A 23,799-nucleotide genomic window follows, 5' to 3' on the forward strand; every position below is an offset into this window, starting at 1 on the left:
AATGGGAATGAAAGAAAAAAAAATGTAAATGTTTTCTTCTAGATCATGATGAGAGTAAATGTTTACTATAAAAGTGATTCAAATTTTTTAAACATTCTTCAAACCTGGAAATATTTCAGGCCTACTTCTACATTTTGAATGTAAATTACTAATTATCTTTTGAGCTTCCAACATGGTAAATGATTGCAAAAAGCAGCTAGGTTAGGCTCGAAATACAACCATACCACCCACTAGGATACACACTTTAGCAAACTCTTCTGAAAGTCAAATAATTTATATATTCATGTAAAAGTTAGGAAAAAAAAAAACAATTATCAGAAATAAACGCCAATAGTGACTCAGAGGCCAGCAGAAGGAATTTCAGCTTGAGACTTCAAAGAAGATGGAAACCTACCCTACAGCTAACATAAGTAATACTGTTTCCAGTCACAACCAGGAATCACTTATTAAAACGTAACTGAAAACTATAGTTCTGGGCAATGTTTTTTAAAAAAATGAACTAAGTATGATTCCCATCCTAGAATTCCCCACTTAAATGAGTTTAAGGTTTAACAACAACCAAAAATAGTTTTAGTTTAAAAACCCATGTCTATGTCTAATAGAAAACAGATTAAAAATAAAAAAGGAGCTAGAAAATACACACTAATTGACTGAAAATAAAATTTAACATTAACTTTCATTCTCACATCTTTAAGTTTTACCTTATCTGAGATTTTAAATTGATGGATTAATTTGCCAGAATGAGAAAGAATATTATATAATATTATGACTGAGTCTCATGGAAATTGTAAAGTAAATGGACCCAAATACCATATTATTAAGGACTTTTTGATCACTCTTTGTAATTATCATGAGTAAGTTTTATCCTGTTTCAAAAGCAAGTTTTCCCCAATTGTCATTTCCTGCTTCCCTGGCTCTGATGGTTCATAAATTTGGCTGTAAAGCTCATTCAGCTTGGGTTCTTGTTTAGCTGAAATGTTGAGGGGCAGGAAAGCAGAAGGTTGGTTACTTATAAATCTTGTTTCTCTCTGAAAACACAACTTGCATTTTCTTTCATATTATTTTCTTGACTCCAAATATGAAAAACAACTTTCATGAAGCCCAAAGGAAAGGTGCGACTTTCCAGATCATTTTTTGAATAATACTCACCACTATCACCATATTAAAAAACTCAACTATATCAAAGAACCAATTTAGTTTATTAACACCTTCAACAAATGTTGACTGAGTGGCTATTATGTCCCAGATTCTGTTCTAACTACTGATGATATGAAGTAAATAAAACAAAAAACCTCTGCCCAGAGTTTATATTCTGTGGGGGTTGAGAAAAAGGATAAATTATACAGAGTGTTAGGTAGTAATGAGTTATGAAAAAATTAAGCATTATGGAGGAACGGGGGATAGAGAGTATGTTAGGGGTGGGAGTGTTTCAATTTCAAATTAACACTGTCTGCCTCTTTGAAAGATGGTATTTCCATCAAGATTTGTGAGCCATGCAATTACTAGGGGAAGAACACTGTAGGCAGAGGGAACAGCAAGCAAAAAAGCTCAGACACAGGAGAATGTCTGAAGATCAGTGAAGAGGACAGAATGACCAGAGAATAAGAGGAGAGAGGGTAATCAATAAACTTTCTAAATTTCCTTTCTGGCTTTTCACCAAGAAATTCTGAGATATGGTTTTTAATTTATTTTGTAGATTTTATTTAATAGATTTAAGAGACACCATTGAGATCATTTAGCCTGGGGTTCATAACCTTTGTTGTACCATTGACTCCTTTCGGGAGCTGATAAAAGCTCATGAATCCCCTTCTCACAGTGATGTCTTTAAATATATAAAATACAAGATATAAAATTACATTAAGAAACTATATAGGAATATAGCTCTATCTATAGGCCTCCAAGGGTCGTGGAGAGCCAGTAAGTTAAGAGCTCCAGAATCCACATAAGGTAACTTTCCGGGTTGAAAAAAATGTTCCGTATCTTGACTGGGTTACAAAGATACACACACTTACCCAAAGTCAAAGACTTGTACACTTATGTTTTCTGCATTTCACTGTATGTAAATTATAAGCCTTTAGAATTCTAGTCCCCTCTTTATATTGTAGATGAAGAAAAACAAAGGTTCACTCATAATGTCTAAGAGTGGGGAGGGGCACGATAGGATTGGGGGTAGTGAGAGGTGTAAGAGACTACAAGGATATATTACATTGGGATGGCCAAAAAGTTTGTGCTTTTCCATATCATCCTACAGGAAAACTGAATGAAGTTTTTGGCCAAACCAATACAACATGGGGAATATAGCCAATCTGTTGTAATAACTGTAAATGGAGAGTGATCTTTAAAAATTATTAAAAAAAAATTGTTAAATAAATAAAGGGATATAAAAGTCAAACTGCTAAGTCACTTCAGTCGTGTCTGACTCTGTGTGACCCCATATATGGCAGCCCACCAGGCTCCCCCGTCCCTGGGATTCTTCAGGCAAGAACACTGGAGTGGGTTGCCATTTCCTTCTCCAATGCATGAAAGTGAAAAGTGAAAATGAAGTTGCAGAAACTTGCCAAAGGTTTTGAGGACTTGCAGTATTCTCATTTAAATATACAGGGCTAATTTCAGCCAAAGGTTCTCCCAGGACATACCCACTCACTGACATCAAGCATTCGTGATTTTATATTCCCATTATCAATTATGTCCATTCCAAGTGATCAAGCTGGTTACGGAGCTGGATGAAAACTCCAAATATCACTTAAGCTAAACCAGATCCCTGGTTCTACATTGGTAGAACCAATCAAGACACTTTGTGGACATTCAAGACAGGGAGCTGTGTGTGCTGAGGTGACAGAAAGGGAAAGGGAGAGCCCAAGTGGAGAAAATGCAGAAATTTCTTATATTCTTAAAGGTCTTCAGCTAAGAAAGCAGCAACTTTAATGGTTTAATCTTAACAGACATAACCATTTTTCTCCTTACCATCTTAAAGTCAATTCCATTCATTTGCATAGGATATACTGGATATACAAGAATCATCTCAAATTAATAAACTTTCAACTTACCATATTGGACACTCTAAGATTTTCTGCATAGCATTAAGGACATTTTGTACTTCTTCAACATGATCCGCAGATAAATCCATTTCTTCCTGTTCCAATGAACTGAATAAATCACTTTAAAACGGTTATATAAACAACAGTTTATTAAGTGTTATTTAAGATTGGAATGCTTTAGAATCAGACCATAGAACTAATGACCAAAGCCTTATTTTTTAAAAAATTCTAAACGTTTTGTGTAATTAAGACCATTTCAACTCTGTTTGAGCACATCTAGCCTCCAATCATTTCCTTTTGATTTTTTTCGTTCTCCAAGAAAGGGAAAGCCACAGTGGGGTGACTGACTGGGTGAGTGGTGTACCCTCTTATTTCTCCAATCATCACAGTTGTTTTTCTTCTCGTCCTTAAAATAAAAATCAACACCAACCAACGCTCCTAGCCCTGTCCTTCCCCAAATTTTCCCACTGGCCTACACTCAGGATTCTCCTCAGGCACATCGGTACCAGCAGTTTCTGGGCCTATGGAGGCTCCTCCCTCTTCTTCCTTCTGGCCCCTTCACAGAAACTCACAAGAATCCAGTTCTTAAGGGCTCTGCCTCGCACAAAGGCCTTTCTCTTCCTCTTCCCAGATAGAGTCCTGCCCCCGTTTTCCCTCAGGGTCCCTTTCTCAAATATACCAGCTCCTCTTTTTATACCATGTCGTCCCCCTCAGGATTCTCCCTAGGACACACCCTTACCCCGCCCTTATCATCTGCACCTCCCCCCAGATCCCGTGACCCACAAATAGACCCTTTCCCCACGACTCCCCCAGATTCAACGTCCTAGGCTTCTCAGGTTCCACCTTCCGTCCGCCCCCCGCCCGATAACATCCGTCTTGCTCGCCTTCAGAAGTCACCTCTCCCCGGCTCTCCCCACACCTGTTTACTGCCCCAGAGCACCCCATGGGCCGCTCTCCCTTCCCCTACGGCTCTCTCACCTTTTACCTAGAACAAGAGGTCCGGGCTTCCCGGGCCCAGAGGCCCAGTTCTCTGAAAAAGCCCCTGGACAGTCCTGGGTCCCGAGAGCTCACACCGCGCAGTCGCAGTTTCAACTAATCCGTAATTCCCGCGCTTTACTGTTGCCACGGAAACCGGCGGCTGCCGCAAGCGAGAGCCTCTCACAGCGCGAGAACCGGTCACGTAACTGAAGGGCGGAGCAGAAAGCATTGAGTCTCTCGGGGGCTCCCGATTGGTCATACATTCTTTCCCTATTTACGTAATTAGAAAGAGACGGAAGAGACCAAGTTCTCCCGGAGGTTTTTTTTTTTTTTTTTTTTTTCGTAAAAAATAGGTATTACTTTTTATTTCTGAACAGCCACTTGTACTTTAGTAGGTACGTCATCTAGAATGTATTTATAATTTTGGGCTGAGGACTTGCAGAATGAAATACATAGTATAGAGAAGCAACACTATGGTACACTGCTGCTGCTGCTAAGTCGCTTCAGTCGTGTCCGACTCTGTGCGACCCCACAGACAGCAGCCCATCAGGCTCCCCCGTCCCTGGGATTCTCCAGGCAAGAACACTGGACTGGGTTGCCATTTCCTTCTCCAATGCAGGAAAGTGAAAAGTGAAAGTGAAGTCGCTCAGTCATGTCCGACTCTTCGTGACCCCATGGACTGCAGCCTACCGGGCTCCTCCGTCCATGGGATTTTCCAGGCAAGAGTACTGGAGTGGGGTGCCATCGCCTTCTCCATCCCGGACTTTTTAAATAGGCGCCCTCCCTCTCACTTCTACGCTTCCAGTTGAGGGTTATTACGTCACAGTGATTGCTGTACTAAGGTCGAGATCGCTCCCTGGACCCCGAATATGAGCGCATGATAGTGCCTAAAGCAGTCGCAGGAAGAGGCCCAGCTCCCTCACCCTTTCCGCCGCAATGGGAGTTTCAAGTTTAGGTAAATAATAGCGTTGTGAGGGGAAAACTACGATTTCCAGCATGCATTGCGGATCGAAAGGCCTTGGCCACAGTGTTCCTTGGAAACTGTAGTCTTATGGAAAGGAACTTCCGATACGGGAGGCAGAGACGAGTCTAACAACTCAGTTGATAAATTGAAGAGCTCCGCGCTCTTATGCATGTCAACAGATATGGATTGGAGTGTTATGTTTTCGTACATCGAGTGGATAATAGGCTAAAGAACCTACAAGTCCTAGTAAGACTACAGTCCCCATCCAGCCCCGCGAGTCTCCAGCAAGTCGTCCTCTAAGGTCGGTGACCTAAAGAAATGCAACGGGCGCGTTTTTTACCTAGGAAGGGGAAATCATCCGGGGCCCCGGCCCACGGCTGCGCACTCACAGTTCCGCCCCTTTGCCCCGTGTTTGTTATTGTTGTGAGGGTCAATCTCCTCCTGCCCCGCCCCCGCCAACTTACCTTCGACCAATCAGTGGGGCTGTAGTTTTGAGGGACACTTGGTAATAACCAATCATCTTGTCGAAAACTCAGAGAACCTGGGGACTAGGCCCTGTCTCTATCCGCCATGTTAGATTCACCCCGCAGGGATAGCTGGAGAGCTGGCAGCGAACGGTTCTTGCATTGGCCTCCGGCAGGCGCCCCCCGGGGGCGGAAAGCTGGTAAGGAAACAACTGCGGTTACCTAAGGGTGGTGTCACTTCTCACTGAGAGGACTTGGGGAAGTTCACGGGAGGAAGCCTCCAAAGGAGAGGGGCGACTTCTTCCATAACTTGGACAACCGATCTTTCAGTGACCGGATGGGAGAGCCGTTCGTGTTCTGAGGGGCCGAGGGTGCGGATACCACAGGAGGGACGGAGGGTCAGTGGTTCAGAACGCCTAGCTTCTGGTGAAGGACGCCGATACTCCCCAGGACAAAAAAGGCCTGGGCAAAGGAAACGAGAGAGTCCTCGGGGTGGTGACACTGTCTTGGGGACAAGGAATGCTAGGAAACCATAAGTGGAAGACTAGGATGAAGTCTGCAAGAAAAAAAAAAAAGATGACATTGCCCATACAGCCTCCTCACTCCCCCTAATCCCACTTTTGGGGAACCTCATAAGAAGTCTCCTTGTTCAGGGACCTCTGGTATTGGAAAGGCACCGTTTTTCCTTTTTATGGAACACACAGCTTTCAGGTCACACATTTTAACTCCAAGATAGGCCTCAGGTGGAGACAGTAATCAAAGCTCAGGTTCCAGGTCAACTTCATTAAAGGGATGTTTGAGATCCTGGAAAAATCGACTTAAAGGAAAAGCTGACTTGTGCCAGGGAAAGCTGAGCCAGAGCATGAATTTGATATAATCCAGTTAATGAAAGCTGAAGGCCTAGGCCACAGCTACCTGACTTGACTAACTACAGTGACAGAGGACAGTAACCACAGCTTTGGTATTTTCACAAGTTCAAGACTAATGCTCTCGCTGAAAGAATTTCACATCCAAGGCAAATAAATAGGCAACTCTTTATGAAGACCTGGCAATAGTCCAGCTAAACTAGAATCTCCCACTTCCTGTTTTCACCTCCCTAGTCAGCCAGCTGGATGAGCTCCAAAGTATCTAAACTTATTTCCAGTTGTGTAATTTGAGAAAGAGGGAAGACGGTTAGCTTCCTTTTGGATTCTCAAAAGTGCGGAAGTGTGTTTCTCAGAAGTTGAAAACTGAGAATGTGTTTTAGAAGATCCAATTGGCAGAAAGAATTAGTCAATCGCCCCGATTTTTTTCCCCAGGATTCTGGGGCGTTGACAGGAGTTTTGTCCAAATTTTAAGGACCCCAAGAATTGCATTCTGTATGAATGAAATACTGGGTGTCAGCAGAATTGGTGTCAGAAACTATTTTGATAATGCTCTTGGCTCTAGGTGGAGACAGAGATTGGAAAAAGTTGGGGGATGTTTGTGTTTATATTTACCAAAAACCCCCAAATCCCTGATTCTTAGAGAGTTCAAGGTCCTTTTTAATGACAGTCTCACAGTTGTATCGTTTCACAAGGCAGTTCATTATACTTGGGAAAACAGCACTATGTCACATTCTAAAGGCTGATCTATATAATAATAACTTTCATGTTTAAGTACTGTTTTCAAAGAACTAGCATACACATTTTTACTTAATCCTTACGATAGCGTTATGAGGTTAGCAAAATGGAGATCTCAGGCTTATTTTACAGGTTCAGAAACTGAAGCTCAGAGTTTAAATGACCTGCTCACACTTATATGGCTAGTAATGTGCCAGAGCTGTCTGGAATCCAGCTCTTCTAAATCACTTTGCTCCCTCCCTTCTTCACTGTAAACTCCTGAGACTTAATCTTGGTCCTCTGCAGTGTCTGTGCCTGGAGCAAAATCTGAATCTGTAGATGCTTAGTCAGGATTCATTAATGAATATGTTTAAAAAAAAAATAAAACATGAAAAGGCTGTTCTTTTACATTACAACTTACGTTTAGATTTAAACTTTTCTATAAAGTCATAAAAAACAATCTAACAATTTGTAAGTAAGATTTCTTTGAGAGATAAAACCCTCAATTATTTTATGGATAAAATGATGGCTGTTAAATAATCCAGTAGAAGGACTTCCCTGGCAGTCCAGTGGTTAAGACTCCACGCTCCAAATGCAGGGGACAGAGGTTTGATCCCTGGTTGGGGAACTAAGATCCTGCATGTGGCATGATGTGTTTAAAAACAATAATAATAAAATAATCCGGTAGGGAAAGGGCATTGCTATAACAAGATTAGTCCTGAGTTGATGGTAATTATGAAGACAGTTGATGGGTCTTTCAGGGTTCATTGTATATTAATCTCTCTTCTTTTGTAAAGGTTTAAATTTTCCCATAATAGTTAGATTTTAAACATTAGTTGACTATAGTCAATCCATATTGGAGGTATGGAAGAGTATAGCTGAAATGAGGGTAACTTTGAGTTGATCATTATAGTTAGATCATCACTATTCTCCACTTTTATATATATTTGAAATTCTCCATAAAAGAAAAAAGTAGACTGCCAAAAAAAAAAAAAAAAAAAACCCTGAGTAAAGGGTGTTGACTGGTACACCTGTGTAGTTTCTTGGCTAGTGTTTCAGCCTCTAAATTGTTAAAATAGATCTCATAGAAACCCTAGGTTGCTCAGTTTAGGAAAAGGCATCTTTTCCAAGAAAAATGTATTAGAACATCTTCAAGCTTTAGTAATATAAATTCCCCAAGGGTAGAGTCCTACTCTTAACTCATCTTGGTATCCTACTAGTAGATATGTAATAGCAGGTATCTGTTTAATTAAGCAGTCATCATAAAGTTCATAAAATCCAAACGATTTTACAAATGTTAGATGATTTCTATGAATGTGACCAAAATTTACATTCTCTTTGCAAACATATGGCAGTGAGATTTGTTTTAAACCACCTGAAAAAAAAAAAAAAAAAAAACCACCTGAAAGTGAAAAGTGAAAGTGAAAAGTGAAAGTGAAGTCGCTCAGTGGTGTCCGACTCTTTGCGACCCCATGGACTGTAGCCTATCAGGCTCCTCTGTCCATGGGATTTTCCAGGCAAGAGTGCTGGAGTGGATTGCCATTTCCTTCTCAAGGGGATCTTCCCAACCGAGGAATCAGACCCGGGTCTCTCCCATTGTAGGCAGACGCTTTACCGTCTGAGCCACCAGGGAGCACCTACTAGACTGTAAATGGCAGAAGAGCAGGGACATTATCTTCTCATCCACTGCTCTGTCCTCCTAGCCTAGCCCGTATTAGGTCCTCACAGACATTAGCTGATTGAATGTTTATGCATTTACAGAAAACCCTGTCTAACGTGTTCTCTCCCTCACCCATCCTGTCTTCTCTAGCCGCACAACATGGAACCACAGGTTACACTAAATGTGACTTTTAAAAATGAAACTCAAAGCTTTCTAGTTTCTGACCCAGAAAATACAACTTGGGCTGATGTGGAAGCTATGGTGAGTGTTATTTTGTTTTGTTTCGTCATCCTTTGAGCAGGGATATTTTCCCCTAAAGTAGTTATTTTTAGCCATGCTTCTTAGCTGTAAAGTCTGTCATATTTACCATTTCTGAACTTTTTGGAAAATAATTTTTATCAAGGGTTCTGTGTTCATATATATGTACCTGGTAGAGGAAACAAATTTGTCTTGAAGAGTTTATAAAGGAAAGGTAAAACTTTTTTTAAGTGCAATAGGACTTAGAAATTCTTTCCTTGTAGATACAGCCTAAGGAATGAATTAGTGTGGGCCCCACCCTAACCAGGCCTCAGGTTAATGTTCTCTTGATTGAGAGCAGATAGGTTACTGTGGGTTTTGAACCACCAAAGATACAATTTGTGTTTCTCAAGATCTGATCAGTTGCTTTTATTGGTAGGTCAAGAGGATGAGTGTCTGAGTTGGGCAGGAAAACTGCCACAGATGTTCACACAGCAGCTCATTCTGTTCCGTTTGTTGTTATTGGTGCCTTTCCTCCTCTAGGTTTGCCCTTTGTTCTGTTTTTGTTTGATTTGTGATAGTGAATGTTTTACTTCCTGTGTAACTGTTTGTCTAATGAAACTCTGGTTAGAAACCTACTTTTACCAGGTTATGCGTTATGGTAAGACATGGTGGAGAGACCTCAAAAGATGATCTGATCTAGTCCTCTGTCTTCCAGGAAAGATTTCTTTATATTTATTTATACTGCCTGGACAGATAGTTATCCAGAAAGTTGGATCTTGTTTGTCAAATGATCTGAAAATCAAAAACAGCTGTCTTTCTTTTCCTATTAGTTAAATGAGCTGACAGCTTGCCTTTTTTCTTTATGGTAAATTTTAAATTACTTTGTATAATATGTGCCTGTTATAAGAAATTAAACAATCCAGATATATATAATGAAAAGATTAATATCCCTCCACTCCCCTCACTCTTCACCCACTATTTCAACCTCTTTAGGAATAATCAGTGTTAACAGCCCTGTATGTACTCTTAGTTGCAGCATGTGGGATCTAGTTCCTTGAACAGGGATCGAACCCAGGTCCCCTACATTGGGAGCGTGGAATCTTAGCCACTGGCCCACCTGGGCAGTCCCTGACCATCCTTTATATTATGATTTCTAGGGTTCTGTTGCAACCTGCCTTTTTGATAACTTGATCATATAGTGTGCACATTTTATTTGCAGGTAAAAGTTTCGTTTGATCTGAACACTATTCAAATAAAATATTTGGATGAGGAAAATGAAGAGGTAAAGTATATTCTAGTACCCATGCCCAGGTATCTATAATAAGGATCTTATTTCTCAAGAGGGGTATGTGTTCAAAAATATCAGAATACTGTTTATCTCCTTTGTGTAGGAGTTTAAATATATTTGATAATTGCATGTTCTAAGCCAACTTGTGGCATCTGAAATGGAGTTGAGAAATAGGAAAGCAGCACTGAAGAAGAAAATCTGAGAGATAACTTTTAAAACTACATAGTGATCTTATGTTCAACTATATCACAAGCTGCTATTCAGTCTATAATAATAAAAAATAATGGCAAACCCTCATTGAGTGGTTATAATGTGTCACACTAACAATAGTACTATGTGTGTATATACTATTATCACCATTTCTGTTTTATTCATGAGGAAACTGAGGCACAGAGAGTTTCAGTAACCTTGCCTAAAAGAGCAAAAGCTGGGAAGTTAGTAGAGTAGGGTACCACTCATACCCTCTGACACATGCTTCATACTTTCTGGCTTCAGAGCCCAGGCTCCTAGCCACTATACCATGCTGCTTCTCAGTGGACCTGAAATAAAGGTAGATGTAATAGTTAGGCAATAAAATTAATTATTCACAGTTAGTTCAGGTCCTGGAAAAGTGGAACCGCTAACCTGAGATTTTGCATCTGTCCTGTGAGGCTGGATATGCTGAATTGCTCAGTTGATGAGGGGCTTATAATTCACTGTTGCTTTTTTTCCTTACAGGTATCCATCAACAGTCAAGGTGAGTCCCTAAGAAAACCTATTAAGCTTTATTTAAAATCTTAATCTGGTCATAGGCATTGGTCTTCCCATTTACACTCAAATCTTGTTGCAGTAATAGAGTAGAATTTGGGATAAATGCACTCATTTACCCATGGGCACTAGATTCATGGCAAATCTTTATCTTTTAGCAGTTTTTGTGTGTAGGTTGGTACCTTGATTGGACCCAAAGGACCTCTTTAATGAGACGTTCTCTTATATTTAAGATGCTAATCTTTTGAAAATACACTTCCCAGTTCAACACATTTAACTTGTTATCCTGATATTGCTTTTTTCCTTGACTTGGTGTACATGTTAAAGTCCATGTATAAATAAGATGGTTGTTCAGAACATGGGTGCATTTTCAATAGGAACAATGTTATATTTTTAACTGGCTGAAATGATAGTATTAACATTATCTTTGAACTTTGTTGAGTCTTGAGCTTTGTTAAGCCTAGTGTAAGGGAACTGGATTGAGTGGGAGAACTAATCTGCAAGGAGCTTCTATTTATGACAGCATGAGAAGGGAGTTTGTCAGCTAAAAGGTAGTAGCTGTTTGTGTATAACAATTGTAAGCTAAAAATATATTTGTTTTGTAAGCTAAGAATTTTTAAAAGAATTTACTGTGCTTAATTGAATCTTTTGGGCTGGTTAAAAAAAAAAAATCACAGTATGTATTTTTGTCCTTTTAGGAGAATATGAAGAAGCACTTAAGGTAATGATTATTTCATCTTATTTTCAAATAATTCAAAAAATATTTATGGACTAAAACTTGACCCTGAATTCCATTGGCCATGGGGAGAAACTAATGACTGTAAACAGAGCAAAACCCATTTTTAGGGAGACTGGGTTGAGTTTGGCATACCACGCAACAAAAGGTGCATCCTAATGTAAAGATTCTTTCTGATGATCATGGCATCTCATTGCTGATCTTGAAGCCACCATCCTGGCATTTCAGAATTCAAAAAACTCTGGATTGATGCTTTCTGGTTCACACTTTTCATCTCCTTCCTTCACTTTGTTCCCTGTAGAATATTACACTACAATGTGAAAGGTGTAACCATGCAGTTACAAATATCCTCTTGTTTATCAGTGATCAATTAGAGCATTCCTCAAGGTCACTTATTTAAGGTGTGCTAAGCTGACCTTTCATTGACTATCCTTTGTGAACTTCTAATCCAGATTAAGTCATTTTCCATAATCACTTTTGGTCTAGGGAGAGAAGAAGGGAAAGGCAAGATTTTTTTTTAAAATCAGGAGCTGGATTTACCCTTTCCAGTTGATGGTCAAATCTGCTGTTCTGGGTGCCACTTGTTTCAAAAATTTAGCCAATTTTTTCTTGTTTTTTTACTGAGAAATCTGTATTTCCCAGCCAGTCTCTTGTTTTTTTTTTTTTTGTTTTTTTTTTTAAATTTCAGTCCACCGATGCTGGGACCTTCTTCCCCTGGGTGTGTCTCTTGGTTTTAGATATCCATGTCCTCTCCTGGTTTCTCATAGTTGAAATACCCATCTGTGTTAAGAATTTTTCATGCTTTGTAATTTTTCTCTGCCCCAGTTTTCATGCAATCTTCCTGTTTGCTCTTTGCTTTTAAGCTGTTTTCACATGATGTTTCCTAACACTCCTTTACTGTTCTTCAACTCTTCCAGCTTTTCGGTTTCCCAATTCTCAGAAGCTACAGTAGTTTCACTAAAAAAGTCTTTTTAAAACTTCAGAATTCCTCTACCTTTCCCACATTCACTATTTTACCCATTCATTCAGAAATCTTGGATGTCAGGAGTCTAGAGTTTATATAAGCCTGTCTTGCCCTAGGAAGCAAGACTTCTTTTATATGCATAGTTTTTACATAATTACTATAAAATCCCACATTTATATTTTGACACAGTTTCATTATAGTTGTTTCTTGAGCAGTGTTTTTCACAGACTATACCAAGTATTTTAGAAAAAGCTTCTTGGTTTCTGGCCTAGAGTAGGAGTTGACAAACTATACCTGATAAGTTGGTTGTGTCTGTGTGTGTGTATGTGTGCACGGGCACATGCACACGTGCATGTGAGCATCAGTTCAGTAGCTCAGTCATGTCCAACGCTTTGTGACCCTGTGGACTGCAGCACTCCAGGCCTCCCTGTCCATCACCAACTCCGGGAGCTTACTCAAACTCATGTCCATAGAGTTGGTGATGCCATCCAACCATTTCATCCTCTATCGTCTCTTCTCCTTCTGCCTTAATCTTTTCCAGCATTGGGGTCTTCTCCAGTGAGTCAGTTCTCCACATCAGGTGGCCAAAGTATTGGAGTTTCAGCTTCAGCATCAGTCCTTCCAATGAATATTCTGGACTGATTTTCTTTAGGATGGACTGGTTGGATCTCCTTGCAGTCCAAGGGACTCTCAAGAGTCTTCTCCAATACCACAGTTCAAAAGCATCAATTCTTCGGTGATCAGCTTTCATTATGATCCAACTCTCAAATCTATACATGACTACTGGAAAAACCATTGACTAGATGGACCTTTGTCAGCAAAGTAATGTCTCTGCTTTTTAATATGCTGTCTAGGTTTGTCATAGCTTTTCGTCCAAGGATCAAGCATCTTTTAATTTCATGGCTGTGGTCACCATCTGCAGTGATTTGGGAGCCCCCAAAAATAAAGTCTCTTACAGTTTCCATTGTTTCCCCATGTGTTTGCCATGAATCTTAGCTTTCTGAATGTTGACTTTTAAGCCAACTTTTTCACTCTCTTTCACTTCACTTTCTGCCGTAAGGGTGGTGTCATCTGCATATCTGAGGTTATTGATACTTCTCCTGGCAATCATGATTCCAGCTTATGCTTCATCCAGGCCAGCATTTCACATAATATACCCTGCATATAAGTTAAAGAAGCAGGGTGACAATGTACGTCACGTAGACGTACTCCTTTCCCAATTTCTCTGTTGTTCCATATCCCATCCTAACTGTTGTTTCTTGACCTCCATAAAGATTTCTCAGGAGGCAGGTAAGGTGGTCTGCTATTCCCATCTCTTTAAGAATTTTCCACAGTTTGTTGTGATCCACACAGTCAAAGGTTGGGTCTAGTCAGTAAAGCAGAAGTAGAGGTTTTTCTGGAACTCGCTTGCTTTTTTGATGATCCAGCGGATGTTGGCAATTTGATCTCTGGTTCCTCTGCCTTTTATAAGTATGCTGCTGCTGCTGCTGCTAAGTCGTTTCAGTCGTGTCCGACTCGGTGCAGTCCCATGGACTGCTGCCCACCAGGCTCCTCCATCCATGGGATTTTCCAGGGAAGAGTAGGGGTGCCATTGCCTTCTCTGGTTTTCTAAGTATATATATATTATTTAAAATTTTTTCTGAACATTGTATTTCATCTGAATTTAAATGATAAAAGTATTATACCTGTCACTCAACCAAAAGGTTCTTTCAGTTCTCCAGGCCAGCCTTCCTTCAGAGGTAAATAAATAAGAAACAGATCACCTCACGCCTGTCAGAATGGCTATCATCAGGAGGGTCACAAATAACAAGTGATGGCAGGGCTGTGGAGAAAAGAAAACACTTGTACATTATTGGTGGGTATGTAAATTTGATGTGGCCACTATGAAAAACAGTCTGGATGTTCCTCAAGAAACTAAAAATACAACTACTGTATGACCCAGCAATTTTACTCCTGAGTATATATACAAAGGAAATGAAGATACTAATTTGAAAAGGTGTATGCACACAATGTTCACAGCAGCATTATTTATAGTAGTCTAGGTAGGGAAGCAACCTAAATGTCCATCAACAGATGAATGGATAAAGATATGTACACACACCCACAGTTAGTTGTTGTTGAGTTACCATGTCATGTCTGACTCTTTTGCAACCCCATGGATTGTAACCTTTCAGGCTCCTCTGTCCATTAGATTTCCCAGGCAAGAATACTGGAGTGGGTTGCCATTTCCTCCAAGGGATCTTCCTGACCCAGGGATCAAATGAACATTTCCTGCATTGGCAGGTGGATATCACTGAGCCACCAGCGAAGTCCAGGAATACTAGTCAGCCATAAAAAAGAATGAAGTTTTGCCATTTACAACAATATGAACGTAGCACAGTGAAATAGATCAGGAAGAGAAAGGCAAATACTGTATATTGTCATCTATGTGGAATCTAAAAAGTAAAATGTGAATATAACAAAAAAGAAACAAACTCACCAATACAGAAAACAAACTAATGGTTACCAGTAGGGAAGGACAAGAAAGGGGTAGAGGATTTAGAGATGCAAACTATTATATATAAAATAAATAAGCTACAAGGAATGGAGAATTTAGCCATATCATATTTTATCATAACTATAAATGGAATATGATCTTTAAAAATTATGAATTACTAGGTTATATGCCTGAAAGCATATAGTATTATAAATCAACCATACCTCAGTTAAAAAAAGAAAGGAGGGACTTTCTGAAGGTCCAGTGGTTAAGCCGTCATGCTTCTGAGAGGAGGGGCTCACGTTCAATCCCTGAATGAGGAACTAAGATCCCACATGCCCTGCAGCTTGGACAAAAATAAAAAGCGAAAGGAAGAAAAGGAATCATGTATTTAGATATAATTTCTTTTTACAAAAACAGTATTTAAATGTTTTCAGTATAGCTTAGCAATCCAGTTTCTGTTAACAAATTTAGTTCAGTGTTAGGAGGGGTAGTACATACCCGAACTCAATAGCCAACAGATATCTTAATCCTTTCCACCAGAAAGTGCTGGTGAAAATTCCTGAGTGGTCCAGTGGTTAGGACTCTGAGCTTTCACCGTGGAGGGCACAGGTTATCTGGTTAGGGAACTAAGATCCTATAAGCTGCATGGTGTAGCCCAAAAAAAAGATGATACTGGCCTTTTTAGTAAAGCTTTAGAGCTTCTCTCTTATTTCCTCCTAATTCTTATTCTTCAATAGCACAGTTATCTTGTACTTGTTCACATTCTTCCTGTGCTTTAAAATTATTATTTTTTGGTTGCACTGGGGTTTTGTTGCTTCATGGGGGGCTGTCTCTGTTTCCAGGGGGCTACTCTTGGTTGCACAGGCTTCTCATTGCAGTGGCTTCTCTTGTTGCCGTGCGGAAGCTCTAGGCATGTGGGCGCGGTAGTTGTGGCACACAGGCTTAGTTGCCCCATGGCATGTGGGATCTTCCCAGACCAGGGATTTAACCATGTGCCCTGTGCATTGGCAGATGGATTCTTATTCATTGCACAGGGAAGTCCCTCTTCCTGTGTTTTTTGGTATGTTTTCTTTTAATTAATATTTTTCTTTGGAATAGCAGGAGAGTTTACTCTTATGCTACATTGTTCTTCTGGCTGAGACTGCTCAAAGCTCAGAGTTCTTCAGACAAAGCCTGACCAGTACTACATTGTTCTAGCAAATGTTGATCTACTCATCCTTCTGACAAAGGATGGTCAACTTCTAGTTCTGACAAGGACTGGTAACTTTTCTAGGTTGCTTCCTGAATCTTTCCTCTTTAGCTAATTAGAGATATTTCAAATGATCAGGATATAAATCTGTGAATTGAGATTCCTGTGAGGTTTAAGCCTTCATCTCCTGCCATAGCAATTTCTTAGTATGTTGCTGACTTTTTAGTTTTCTTCAAAATGTAAAGCTTTCCCTTGCTAGGAAGGGAACTTTCCTTGTGAATTTTACCCACAGAGGTCTATAGATGATTGGTGGTTAGGTCACCACGTTTTCTATTTCAGGTTCTTACTTCTGAATCAGACCGGTAAAATTCATTTGCCATATGTCCCAAAACTCCTTGTTCACCACCTTGCTGCTGACCTTACCCTGGCTACATGTTTAAAGCTTTATTAGAACACAGTCATGCCTGTTCATCATGTTTTGTCTCTGGCTACCTTTGTGCCACAATGGCGGAGTTGAGTAGTTGTAGCAGAAATTGAATGGCCTACAAGCCTAAAATACTTCTTATATGGCCCTTTAAGAAAGTTTGTTGAACAACAAGAACCTCCTATATAGCATGGGGAACTATATTCAGTGTCTTGTAATAACCTATTATGGACAAGAAACTTGAAAAAGTGTGTGTGTATATGAATTGCAATCACTTTGCTCTACACCTGCCCTGAGTCATTGTAAATCCACTATACTTTAGTTAAAGAAAAGAATTTTGCTGATCCCTCACCTAAGATAAGAGCTTTCAGATGTTTTGGCCACAGAGTGCTGTTTCTAAGTGGAATCTTCAGAAATCTAATGTGTGAAAACAGATAAAGAACAGTTCTTGTCACTGGGTAACAAGTGGGAGGAGCTAGAACCCCACAGACTTGACCGTTAATCTCTCCTTGGATGCTGGAGTACCTTCTTGAAACCTCAAATGCTCTTTGAAGTAGAGTTTTTAAAAATAGAGTGTTTGAGAAGATTCTCTTCAAAAAGAGGTGACCACTTAAGCATGCTTCCCAAAATACTATTCTTAGTGGGAAGGTAAAGACTTACCTATGGGACATAAGTTTAACTTTTCTGAGTCTTAGAATTGACTTTTGTTAAGTTGAGATTAGAATCCGTAAATGGAGTCCTACATTATAAACCAGTTAACAGGTGGTAACTGGACAAAGGTGGTGATCATTTCACAATGTATACCAATGTCAAATCATTATGTTGTCCACCTGAAACTAATGTTATGTCAATTACACTTAAATTTTTAAAAATCAACCCAATTAATGAAAACATCTCACCTAATGAAGAGCTACACTAAAAACTTCATTTTTAACAAAACCATTCCTAGTTAACATTCTTGGCAAAGAAACAGCAGGCTGAGCATTAGCATATTTGTCATTTGACCTAATTTAAAAAAAGCATGAATCCTTGGGGATTTATCGCACTACTCCTTCTACTTTTGTGTATGTTTGAAATGTTTCATAATAAAAAAGTTTGAAAAAATGCTCCCCCCACCCCCAAAAAAGAAAGAAATCATTTTGAGGAATAGGTATAGTCTTGGAAATCAGCAGACAGTTTACCTCTAAGATAAAAGAATATTAAAAAAATATTACAGATATACAAAGAAGCATAAATCATGATATTTTCCAGCAAATGTTCCCATACCTTTTCTTTTTTTGTGGCTTTGAGTTTTTATTTAGGAGAAGAATCACATAATATTGTTTTTATTTCATAACTTATGTTCTCAGATGGCAGTTAAGCAGGGAAACCAACTGCAGATGCAAGTCCATGAAGGGTATTGTGTTGTTGAAGAAGCCCCACCCCCCATTGGAACAGAAAAACGACCAGTTGCTAGGACAGGAAAGAAGCCCCTTGCACATTATTCTTCACTGGTGAGAGTCTTGGGGTCAGACATGAAGACCCCAGAGGATCCTACAACACAGGTACGAAGGGAATGACCTATCTCTATGATTTTTCTGACCTGTGTTTCATTGTCTCTGGTCTAAGATTTGAGCTGTTCTTCAGAGGTTTGGGAGTTAATTGTGACTGTCTCTGTCTGACTTTTTGAACTGGTAACAGTGGTTACTTCTGGAGAGGACCATGAATAGGGTGACATTTTTCTTACACTTTTTCGTGCTCATTTTTAAAAACTATACATTAATATTATTTGACAAAAGAAACCTCAAGATAATACATTATAGGACAGTTACTTTAAACAGAAGAAAAAACGTATCTTGGATTTGTGTTTACTTGCAGCAGCTTCCACCTGCTCGACGTAATCCAGACCAGCCTCAAGACAAGCCCCCTGACTGGTTCACAAGCTACCTAGAGACAGTGAGTGTTCTTTGCAGCTTGGGTTTAGCAGCACTGTTGGCACAGATGGATTGTTGACGAAATAGAAAGCTAGCTCCAGAGGGCTGCTGCCTCTGGTGCAGGTGAACAAAGAATGGTAGCTAATAATTTCCAAACTACAGCAGTTCCAGTCAAGAAAGTTCCTGGCTCTTGCAGTGATGTACTAAAAAAGGGGTGAGTTTAAGTATGTAAGGGAAAGAGACAAATTTCTGTCCTTGAGAAGGAAGTGTTAGAAATTTACTCATCAAAGGGCTTCTTGATTCTTGCTTTGAAGCCGCTTCAGCTGTGGAAGGATTAGACTTTTTTTTTCCCTATGTTTCTGTCCATTCATTCTGTATCTATTATCTGATTATTGTGTTCTTATACCAGAGATGGTGAGGTTTCAGGTTTATTTTATATTTTCGTGCCTTTTTCCAGTCTTGGAACTGAGAGAATTCCACCCCCTCTTCCCCCCGCCTCTTCTGTATTCTAGTTCAGAGAGCAAGTGGTTAAAGAAACGGTTGAAAAGCTTGAACAGAAATTACACGAGAAGCTTGTCCTCCAGCATCCATCCTTAGGTTCGTGTCCCTCAGAAGGTTCAACGCCTGTTTCAGAGGAAACACTGTTTTTGCCAGAAAACCAGTTCAGCTGGCATATTGCTTGTTGCAGCTGCCAAAGGAGCATCGTGGGTGTGCGCTACCAGTGCAGGTAAAGCAACAGCTTGGGAATGAACACCCCTTAGAGCGGGATGTTCTAATGTTCTGGGGGGGTAAAGAGTGTACTTACTCTGAGCATCAGACACAGCAGCTCTGTATTGAAAACAAGCTACTCTTCATCCACAAGAGAAAATAACTGTTTGAAGAGTGAGTAATTAGATTGCTGTGTTCAGACATACATTTGAATTTAGAGAGCCAGACAAAATTAAGTTCCCCAAAACAAAATTGGATCCCCAAGGGTTGTCTCCCTATTCCAGATGCTTTCATATCTTTCCTCCCATAGATTGTCCTTTGAAGTCGATATAGGTGAAGTGTCACTATCTTCATTGATTCATGAGGATTGAGACATGGCACGTGTGGGTGGCATGCTCAGGATCCCACCTCAGTGGTGATAGAGCAAATATTATGGAAGTCTGGGTCCATATCTCCTGACCTCAGGTCCTTCCTGCTGTGCCATTCCTTTCCTCACAGCGTCTGCTCATCCTACAATATCTGCGAAGATTGTGAATCTGGGCCGTATGCCCATGACTCCAATCATGTCCTGCTGAAGTTGCGGAGACCTGTTGTGGGTTCCTCTGAACCATTTTCTCACTCGAGGTTCTCTACTCCTCGTCTTCCTGCTGCTCTGGAACAGGCCAGGTAAAACCATATATATATGGGGTGTTTGTTCTCTGGTTGGCTTCTTGGTTTTGGTGACAGAGTGGGATCACAAAACTAAATAGTCTCCTGGACTTCCCTTGTGGTCCATCCAGTGGTTAGGACTCTGCGCATCCATTGCCGGGAACACAGGTTTGATCCCTGGTTGAGGAACTGAGCTCCCACAAGCCGTGTGGCACAGCCAAAAAAAGACCGAAGAGTCTCCTTAGTTCCAGCTCCTTTCCAGTTGATGGGCGGTGACAGGGATAATTATCTGGAGCTAATGAGATAAACCAGAACTGCAGAAAGAAATTAAGAAACTAGAAGCAGATGCTGATGAAGACCACAGGTGGCTCAGAATAGCTTCAAGGTTTATTTGTGAGATTTGTATTTTAAGACTTTTTTTTTTTTTTTTTTTTAATCTCACAGGCTCCAGAAGCAAGTTGATAAGAACTTTCTTAAAGCAGAAAAGCAAAGGTTGCGGGCTGAGAAGAAACAGCGTAAAGCAGAGGTCAAGGAACTTAAAAAGCAGCTTAAACTCCACAGGAAGATTCATCTATGGAATTCGCTTCATGGGCTGCAGAACCCCAAATCTCCTTTGGGCCGACCCGAGAGCCTGCTGCAGTCAAACACCCCGATGTAAGCCCAGGGCCAGGGCAGGAGCCAGAGCTTTAGGTCCAGCCATCTAAAACTGGAACTTAAGCCAACTTCTGTCTTATTTATTATTGCTAACTCCTAACACTCAAACCTTTAAAACTTCCCATTTTCTGATCTTTGTGTTCTTGAAGGGTGGTTTGCTAGTTATCTTTGACACTTCCATTGTTGCCTTCTTCAGAAAAACAGAAACCAGTAAGGTTCAGAAACTGGTGTAATCTCTCTTCACTGGAGGCAGTCTGGATTTGAAGCAGAAGGAACAAATGTTTTAAGAGCCCAGCTCTCTAGTTGTGGTATTTATGGACCCTTTCAGTTATCCTCACCATAGCTTTTTAACTTAGGAGTCAGGTCCCCTTGTTTTGTTCTTTCAGCTGTGCCATATGGCAGGTAGGATCATAGTCCACTGGTCAGTGATCAGACCCGTACTCCCTACAGTGGAAGCATGGAGTCCTAACCACTAGACTGCCAGGGAATTCCTTAGGTCAGCTTGTTTTCTTAAAAAATGTTTGTAGTTTATTCTCGTTGTTGTTGGAGGGTTTTTTTTGCTGCACCACATGAAGTTTGCGGGGTCTTAGTTCCCAGACCAGGGATCCAACCCAGGCCCTCAGCAGTGAAAGCAACGAATTCTAACCACTGGACTGTAAGGGAATTCCCATTATAAAGCAGATGCACTAGTATGCCCTCCAGGGTCACGGTCTGCATATTGAACCACATATTATATATTCAGAATACATCACACCCAACACAAGTAATTAAATACCTAAATTTCTATTCAGGCTCCCTCTGCAACCCTGTGCCCCAGTTATGCCAACACTCAGTGCAGCGTTTGTGGATGAGAATTTGCCTGATGGGACTCACCTCCAGCCAGGAACCAAATTTATCAAACACTGGAGGATGAAAAATACAGGAAATGTCAAGTGGAGCACAGACACAAAGGTAGTTTTCCCCACAAAATGTGAATGTGAAGTAGTTGAGATGGCAGAGTGTTAAACTGACAAACTTTGTTTCTCCTGTTACTATTTTCAGCTCAAGTTCATGTGGGGAAACCTGACTTTGGCTTCTACTGAAAAGAAAGATGTTTTGGTTCCCTGCTTAAAGGCTGGCCATGTGGGAGTTGTGTCTGTGGAGTTCATTGCCCCAACCTTGGAGGGGACATACACTTCCCATTGGCGTCTTTCTCACAAAGGCCAGCAGTTCGGGCCTCGGGTCTGGTGCAGCATCATAGTGGATCCTTTCCCCTCCACAGAGAGCCCGGATAATAGTGAAAAGAGCATGATCAGCTCAAGCAGAGGTGATGATCTCACCTGCCAGCAAGAGGTGAGCATTGGAAGGGCCTGTTCACAGCTGGTGGATCCTCCAGAAACCTGGAAAGGCCAGCTTCTCCCCTCCCCCCAAACACGTCAGTATGCTTATATTGGGCCTAGTCTTCTGGGGCTTTGTTTGTGTGTCCTAAGGATCTGAGTGCAGGTGTCCCTCAGTGCTTAACCTTGCTTGTTACTTGGTGCAGTTTTCTGATTTTTTTTTTGTTTTATTTATTTTTTGCTGCACTGGCTCATCGATGCACAGGCTTTCACTAGTGCTGTGAGTGGGGGCTACTCTTTACTGCGGTGCACTCACTGCAATGACTTCCGTTGTTGTGGAGCATGGGCTTCAGGAGTTTTGGTGCACCAGTTCAGTGCTCCACAGCACATGGGTTCTTCTAAGACCAGGGATCATACCTGTGTCCCCTGTATTGACAGGTGGATTCTTAACCAGTGGACCACCAGGGAAGTCTTGTGCATGTTTAAAGGCAACTTCCCTATTTACTGCTTAAATTTAAGTTACCCAGTGATGATGTCCTGGTTTTGACTATTGTTATTATGGTTAATCTAAGTTACTGTCATTAGGGGAAGCTAGATGAAGGGAGTAATTAGTAAACTCTCTGTACTCTTTTTGCAGCTTTTTCATAGAAAAGTGTGAAATTAAAACAAGAAGTTTTACTACATACAGTGCATTTGACTTTAGGGAGGCAGCCGTCAACTTGCTTTTTGAGTTCTGTTGAGGGCCGAAAATGTGTCCCAATGGTTTCTCTCCATAGGAAGCTTTTCTGGGTAAAGAAGAAATTCTGCCTGGTGAAACAACTGAGCAGACAGAAGGGACAGGAACCCACATCCCACAGAAGGCAAAGAGTGCTGCCAGCAAGAGGGAGCTCTACATCCCATCCGTGGATCTTCTGACTGCCCAGGTGGAAGATTGAGCATTTTGAGGGGAAGGGACAGAAAGCCCTGGGGAACAAGTTCTTAACTTGTTGAAGGAAAGCGGGTAGAGCCATCGGTGGTGCCCAGGAAGTTAGAGATAGACCCACTCTAATCTAGTGAGATGCGTCAAATGGCAAGAACATCCCCAATGGAAGCAAGTTTCTAAACTAAATGTTTCCTCTTTGAATTGGAAATTTATCTTGTGCTTCCCACAACTTCCCCTTCACTGCCTCTTCTTTCTGCCTAACTGGTTCACCTTCACCCCCACTGCATCTGCTCTCTCTCTTCCCAGTGGCTATTTGAATGTTTGGTTCCCATTAACTCTTCTTGTTCTCACTTGACTGAGATGAGGCATGAATTTGAACATGAGTTGCATCTAGGACGATGTGGAGCTCAGTGGCCTTTAACACAAAACACGGCTCTAGCATGTGTTGCAAGTAGCCTAACATGCCCTCCCCCCCTTTTTTTTTTTTTCAGGATCTGCTGTCCTTTGAGCTATTGGATATAAATATTGTCCAAGAGTTGGAGAGAGTGCCCCACAACACTCCTGTGGGTAAGAATGTCATTTGGTCCACCTTGTTTATTAACAGGCCCAATAGTACTGCCCCCCTGACTCTGGTAGTGACTATGTCATTCGGAGATATTAGTAGGCAAGGATTTCTCCCACAATGTGATATTAAAACTGCACCCATGGGCCCATTTTCCATTTCCCTATTGTCCGTCAGAGGCAACAAGTTTGTACAGAGTTTCTCCACCATAAAGGGACCCTCTTCTCCGTTTCTCTCTAGGCGTTTGTGTCCCTTTGTTACTTTACATTCATGGTTCTGTGTCTTGGCCATGGTCTTCCAAAGCCAAACAACTGTTTATGATCCT

The 23,799-nt window shown here is 40.8% G+C and overlaps 2 protein-coding genes across 62 annotated transcripts in view; one reads left to right on the top strand and one right to left on the bottom strand.

Moving 5' to 3' along the window:
- The window catches only part of BRCA1 (BRCA1 DNA repair associated), a 67,590-nt gene extending 63,458 nt beyond the window's left edge, over positions 1 to 4,132 (bottom strand). For 14 of the 50 annotated variants that reach the window (XM_060395696.1, XM_060395689.1, XM_060395678.1 and 11 more), the window contains exons 1-2: positions 4,017 to 4,132; positions 3,048 to 3,158 (exon numbers count right to left, since the gene is read on the bottom strand). In XM_060395696.1, coding sequence (XP_060251679.1) covers positions 3,048 to 3,127 — 80 coding nt within the window. In that variant the 5' untranslated portion in view covers positions 3,128 to 3,158; positions 4,017 to 4,132. The remainder of the gene's footprint in view (positions 1 to 3,047; positions 3,159 to 4,016) is intronic. The other 36 variants (XM_060395690.1, XM_060395677.1, XM_060395681.1 and 33 more) reach the window with 5 other exon arrangements.
- Positions 4,133 to 5,555: 1,423 nt separating this feature from the next.
- NBR1 (NBR1 autophagy cargo receptor) overlaps positions 5,556 to 23,799 on the top strand; it is a 28,187-nt gene continuing 9,943 nt past the window's right edge. For 5 of the 12 annotated variants that reach the window (XM_042256015.1, XM_004012959.5, XM_042256019.1 and 2 more), the window contains exons 1-14: positions 5,556 to 5,644; positions 8,835 to 8,945; positions 10,144 to 10,206; positions 10,930 to 10,948; positions 11,658 to 11,680; positions 18,101 to 18,295; positions 18,609 to 18,686; positions 19,177 to 19,391; positions 19,871 to 20,038; positions 20,465 to 20,674; positions 21,466 to 21,625; positions 21,716 to 22,006; positions 22,767 to 22,913; positions 23,404 to 23,479. In XM_042256015.1, coding sequence (XP_042111949.1) covers positions 8,844 to 8,945; positions 10,144 to 10,206; positions 10,930 to 10,948; positions 11,658 to 11,680; positions 18,101 to 18,295; positions 18,609 to 18,686; positions 19,177 to 19,391; positions 19,871 to 20,038; positions 20,465 to 20,674; positions 21,466 to 21,625; positions 21,716 to 22,006; positions 22,767 to 22,913; positions 23,404 to 23,479 — 1,747 coding nt within the window. In that variant the 5' untranslated portion in view covers positions 5,556 to 5,644; positions 8,835 to 8,843. The remainder of the gene's footprint in view (positions 5,645 to 8,834; positions 8,946 to 10,143; positions 10,207 to 10,929; positions 10,949 to 11,657; positions 11,681 to 18,100; positions 18,296 to 18,608; positions 18,687 to 19,176; positions 19,392 to 19,870; positions 20,039 to 20,464; positions 20,675 to 21,465; positions 21,626 to 21,715; positions 22,007 to 22,766; positions 22,914 to 23,403; positions 23,480 to 23,799) is intronic. The other 7 variants (XM_042256021.1, XM_060395700.1, XM_060395702.1 and 4 more) reach the window with 2 other exon arrangements.

This window comes from Ovis aries, chromosome 11, assembly GCF_016772045.2.
Source record: "Ovis aries strain OAR_USU_Benz2616 breed Rambouillet chromosome 11, ARS-UI_Ramb_v3.0, whole genome shotgun sequence".
Taxonomy (NCBI): domain Eukaryota; kingdom Metazoa; phylum Chordata; class Mammalia; order Artiodactyla; family Bovidae; genus Ovis; species Ovis aries.